The sequence below is a fragment of the Leishmania mexicana genome, chromosome 24 (genome assembly GCF_000234665.1).
Source record: "Leishmania mexicana MHOM/GT/2001/U1103 complete genome, chromosome 24".
NCBI lineage: Eukaryota > Euglenozoa > Kinetoplastea > Trypanosomatida > Trypanosomatidae > Leishmania > Leishmania mexicana.
The window spans coordinates 158,911-164,464 of record NC_018328.1 but is presented as its reverse complement, the minus strand read 5'-3'; the positions used below and the strand labels follow the sequence as shown (position 1 = coordinate 164,464).

Below are 5,554 nucleotides of genomic sequence, written 5' to 3'. Positions count from 1 at the left end.
ATGAAGGCGCGGCGTACGACCTTGTCCTTGGACACTCCCGTTCCTTGTGTGTTTTCTCTCTACGTCAGGAGGTCTATTCGACGGCGACGGGAAAAAGAAAAGATGCGCCGATGCGACGCACAAAAGACGACGACCATCGCGATCCATCCCCCAGACAGGGGAACGATGGAGGGAGGATGGTGGTGCAAGCCGCAATATGGGCCGCATGTGCGCGTGTTCTGCTCGTGTCTAGGTGCCAAGAGAAGAGAGCAAGATGACCCTACACTATCGATATATGCGTGACGGATGGTGCGATGACCAGGCGAGAGGGAGCTCTCACCGTGCCAGATTGTTTCGACCGTGCCTTCAACGTTCTCCCATACCAGGCTTACAGGGCTCCCTGCAGCTGCCTCATGCAACCCACTCCCCCTTTCTCTTTCTCGCTCGCTCCATCAGCGGCACAAGCGTGCCAAGCACGGCGGAGGCGCGGTTCGCTGGCTGAGGCTAGTGTGGTGCTGCCGGACCTCTGATTCTCTCAGCCGGATGTGGTGGGACCGTACTCGAGGTTCACAGGCCGCTGAGCGGCACGCCAAGAGGACCGCGCCGACGGCGACGATAGAAAGGGGGGGGTTCGTGTGGTAAGTGGGCGCAGGCTGCACATGCCTGCCGTGAGCGACGGCTCTCGCCTGCCCATGCCGACGCCCACGGCTGGCGAGCTGTGGGTGGGCTCCTGATTTCTCGTTTCGCTGTGATGCAACTGATATCTCGATGCAGGAGCGGCCATAGCGAAAAATGTGCTGGGTGACTCCGGTGTGAGTCGTAAGGTGTGGTGCTGCTGCCTTGTTGAACTCGAGAGGGATGCAGATCGGGAGGCCCACTCAGCAGAGACGTTGTGGTGCAGGCGAGGCGGGGTCCATCTCTCATGTGAGAGAAGATGTGATGGTGTCGATGGCGAAGACGCCTTGAGGAGCCGCCAGAAGCTCGGCGACGGCACCACGTAGATTTGACGCAAGTGGGGCACCATGGCCATGTCTATGTCATCAAACAGCTCTGAAGGTGCCCGGAAACCTCTACAGGAGCCTACGAGGGAGAGCGCAAATCGTGCTTGTCGCCGAGTTGGCGGGTGCGGCCGAGCTTCCGCGTGGAAGGCTTCCGACCTCGTCACGCTCGCAGAGGAGGAGAGGTGAGGCAGTGAGTAAGATACGCTATCCAGCTCACGGAGCCCCACCTCCTCAGACAGATGATATGGCAGCATCGAGCACGCATCTACCCGCTCGTACCAAGCGACGGCATCGTCCAGGTCGCTCTCCTCGGACGCCTGCTGCACATGCGCCGGGAGGAGGGAGGTGATGAGCTGGAACAGTTGCGCACACGCGCTGGTGCTGTCGCGCCCGCGTTCCTTTGGATAAACGCGGTACAGACGGTTCGTTGCCATCGCACACCACTTCTCCGGCCCGGGGTGGTTGTGGTCCTCCGGCGATGCCACCGATGGCACCTCCACATGCAACTCAACAGCGTGAGCCGGCACGACGTGACGCACTTGAACGATGTCCTGCAGGTGAATTGCCAACGCAAACCCTGTCGCCACCACACGGAGGAGGACTTTGCTGCGGGTGATCACCAACACTACATTCCTCGCCTCTAGCGGGCGGAAGCCCGCTTCCACGAGGATGAGGTCACACCACAAACTGTGCTTTCCTGTACCGGAGGAAGGCTGACGATGGGCGAAGAGATCTGCGTCGCGTTGGCCGCGACTGCGCGTGTCACCGGGAGAGAGACGGTGACGACCTTCACCCCCCATTGCGAACACTCTTGAGACAGATACTGGACACGTGCAGGGAGGGGGAGCGAGACGGAGTGGTGCCGTGCGAGCGCGGAAGAGCAAGCAAAAAGAAAAGCTGAAATCAACGTTTGCATCCACATCGACGTGGGCAGGTGCACCGCCGGCAACGCAAGCGTCGCCGAGGGAGGAGGGGGGGGAGATGAGACCGCAACGCCGTGAAGGGCTCTCCATGTGAGAGTCCCTGAAGGCACACCAGCGAGGGAGCTGCCGGGTTGCCTGTACTGACGGTGGAGGGGGGGGGAATGGGGAGGGTGGCGGTGGTGGTCGTCGTAAAAGATGGGAGGAGTAACGTCGAAGCGATCCATGGACCGATCCCCCTCCACCGTGCCCCATTTTCGGCATCTTGTTTTTGTTCGCATGCGCAAGTCTGTATGTCTGTGCATGTAACAGTACGTCAAGCACAGCACAGCCCATTCTCCTGCGCCCCCCCCGACACGGGGGGGGCACGTTGCCGTGTCTGTGTCCGGAGACATGCCTCGACCATGCGTGCACGATTTCTTATCCGACCTTGTTTGATTAGCTCCGCGCGCGCAGGTCAGCTGAAAAGTGGGCCGAAAAAGGCACTGAAAGCAAAATCCTCCGAACATACGCAATCACATCAGCGCCGACATCAGCCCTGCCCCCTTTACACACCGACCATGCCCGCACAGTCGGCGGAAACACTGTCATTTGTACACCCGCCGCCCGTTCCGGCTACTTCCGTGGGTGGTGCCTCTCTTCGACGCTTCTTGAGCGCCCGCTTTTGCTCCTTCCGTTCACGCTTCTGTCGTCGCTCCACCTCGGCGTCGTGTGCCGCCGGATCAGCCGCGCACCGCAGCACCGCCGACGCCAGCATGAGTCCAAAGAGAGGTGGCATGTAGCTGATCGTCCCGTTCATCGATCGATCACGGCCCCCGGCCTCCTGCCGCTGTGGCTCCAGTGGCGATATACCCTTCTCCGAGCTATGCACGACGGTGATGTCGCCGGGTCCAACACCGTGCTTGCGCAATGCTGCGCGACACGCTCGCGCGAGTCTGTCATTCTCCGTCGAGAACAGATCGCCGATGGAGACGAGCGACGGATCGAGACGACCGCCCGCGCCGCAGGAGGAGTAGGTGCGTATGTTCAGCTTCACGGAGGCCGCCAGAAGGGCCACCTTGCACGTGACGCTGTCAATGCAATCCACCACGAAGTCGTACTGCTGACGGGAGAGTACCTCCTCAACGTCCTCGGCTGTGATGAAGGCGTCAAGGATGACGACGTTGCAGTGGCGGTTGATGTCCCGCAGGCGCCGCGCAAGCTCCTCCACCTTGCTCTTGCCCATCGTGCTATCGAGGGCAATCAGTTGCCTGTTCTTGTTCGACGCGGTCACGACATCATAATCGACGACGGTGATGCTGCCAACGCCGGCCCGCACAAGAGCCTCGGCGCAGTGACCGCCAACGCCGCCGGCGCCGGCGAGGAAGACATTCGTGTTCTGCAGCGAACGAATTCCGTCATCTCCAATCAGAATTTGCGTGCGCTCGTAGAGGGCCGCGTTGAGCATCGAAACCAGCTATGCGTGTGTGTACGTGTGTGTATCGCCTACGCACTCGACAAGGGGATGATGCCACGCTCAGTGATGATGCTCCGAACAAGAGCCGTCAGTCGTTCGAAACTTGTGCGATGGGTGAACATCTACCGTCGGTAGCGCGCAGCCCAGCGTGAGAGGACAGGGGGAGAGAAAAAGCGGCATGAGGGGAGGCCCGAACACAGACAGCAGGCGGGGGTGGGTGGGTGGGTGGCTTGCACCTCCGCCAATGTTTCACCGGATGGCTCTTCTTTTCGTCTTATCACACAGAGCCGGTTTACGGGCCTCGTTGCCCTCCGCTGCTCACGGATGCAGCTTGGGTTTTCTGTTTCTTTCGCGCCCACGCGACGTGTAAAGGAGGGTGGTGTGCAGCACGTAGGGCGTGAAGGAGGGCAGGATCGACGCAAACGATTGGATGGAGTGCTCTTGGCTTTCGTTGCGCCACGGTGCAGGTTTCGCAACATTCTTGGCAGTGTGCTGTGCACCAGTCTATCCCTTTCCCTTCGAGATGCACTTGCGCTGCTCTGCCGAAACCAAAATGTGTATATGGATCGGCAGCCAAAGCCACCGATGACTCGTCCTCCATGTGCGCGATCAGCTCGCGCTCTGGGGAGGTGAGAGAGAGCGTTCGCCGCGCGGATCCGATCAACGATGCGACGTACCGCTGGCGCAAACTCACCCTCCTGCACCTTTTCTGCGGAGAACAATATATATTGGCAATCATGGGCGTCACTGTCAGGGGCGGTGGCGCTGCCCACGATGGACCAGGTCCAGACCCTGGCCCACGGCAACGCACCAGCGCGTACCGGCCGGCAGCGTGCACAACCTGAAGCACTTGCCGCTTGTGAACCTGAGCACGAGCTTGCTGCGAACCGTACCCTAAATCGATACAGCAGAGTGACAAGCCTCGAAACCCACTCGAAGTGCGCACTTCCTGTTGCGGGGCTCTTGTCGCCGTGCCGCGCAAGAAGGACACGCCAGCGACGCCATCGCTTGCTCTTTGCAGGAACGCATGGACGTGGGGATCCGTGGCCGGGCAGCGGCGTCCTTTCATCTCTGGAGCGACGAAAACACTTTTACGCTGTGCACCCTCTCCACCCGGGAGAGCCCCTCTCCATCATGTGGGCAGTAGGATGGAGGGGGGGGGGGCGGCCCGGCCCTTCTCCACTGCAAACGCCTGCGCAACGTCGGCCATCGGCAGGCGGCGCTTCTTCACTATCCTCGACGCCCGGAGACGGTCGAAGTGCCTCTGCGCCCGATGCAGGAAGTCCCACGCCTCGGGCCGACTCCCTCGCATCACCTCAGCAGCATCCCAGTCGAGTGAGGTAGTGCTCTTGAGGGGAGGGGGACCATTCGGAAAGCGGGGGCAGAGCCGACACATCATGTGCACCCTGCAGGCGCTGGATCTCGCAGAGCACCTCAGCCCGCTCCACTTCAAGGTCCTTCACCGACAAGGCGTTCACGCCGAATTCGTCTCAGCGTCGAGGGCGGTGCTGGCGCTGACCAGTGCGGCTTGTTTGTGTCACGGGTGACTCACGAGTTCCTGTTTCGGGACGCCACGGGCCGCCCTACACCGCAGGTCGGCCCTCTCCAAACCGACAGCAGCGCCGCCGTCGCATGCTCCTGCCGCGGCGACGCACGCAGCAGATTGCAGACTGCCGTGGGACGTGCTAGCAGCGCGCTGCGTGCGTCGTCGCTGGCGCATAAGCGGAGTGCGCACGACGGCGTGCTGCCGGGGCGGGGGCTGACGGCACCGAGTGCGGGCCGTCCAGCGTGTTTTCACGCCCTCCTGTTCCCGCTTTGGGCTACGGGGGTGGGCGAGGGTCTTATGTCGTGAAGCGGATGCCTCGTGTAGGCAAGGCTGGAGGTGAGCGGCCACTGTGGACCTATCGGCGATCTGTACAGGCGGGTGATGTGTGAAGCAGTCGACGGTCATGTGCACGCCACAATCCTCGCTGTATCATTGCTGTCGCTCGCGTGCGCTGTGAGAGGCTGATAAGCCCGGCCGCACCGCGCGGAGCTTGTGACGTGGCGCATAGTGGGTACGCCGGCTGAGGGCACAGAGCCACACGCTGTCCAGACAACGGGCTTGCTGACCGACGCCTCCTCCCAGATTCCCGCGATCCGATGCGACCACAGAACATATGTAAGGTACAGCGCACGTACGACCTGCTGGCCTGCTT

At 61.6% G+C, this 5,554-nt stretch overlaps 2 protein-coding genes across 2 annotated transcripts; both read right to left on the bottom strand.

Annotated features, from left to right (window-relative positions):
* Positions 1-514: 514 nt before the first annotated feature.
* Positions 515-1,780, bottom strand: LMXM_24_0470 (conserved hypothetical protein; the record flags this gene model as incomplete). The annotated part of the gene is made up of 1 exon (XM_003875810.1): positions 515-1,780. The coding sequence occupies one exon, from the start codon at positions 1,778-1,780 to the stop codon at positions 515-517; it is 1,266 nt and encodes a 421-aa protein (XP_003875859.1).
* Positions 1,781-2,447: 667 nt separating this feature from the next.
* On the bottom strand, positions 2,448-3,347 carry LMXM_24_0460 (putative ubiquitin-activating enzyme; the record flags this gene model as incomplete). Its single annotated transcript, XM_003875809.1, has 1 exon — positions 2,448-3,347. One exon carries the CDS (start codon positions 3,345-3,347, stop codon positions 2,448-2,450), a length of 900 nt encoding a protein of 299 aa, XP_003875858.1.
* Positions 3,348-5,554: the final 2,207 nt, after the last annotated feature.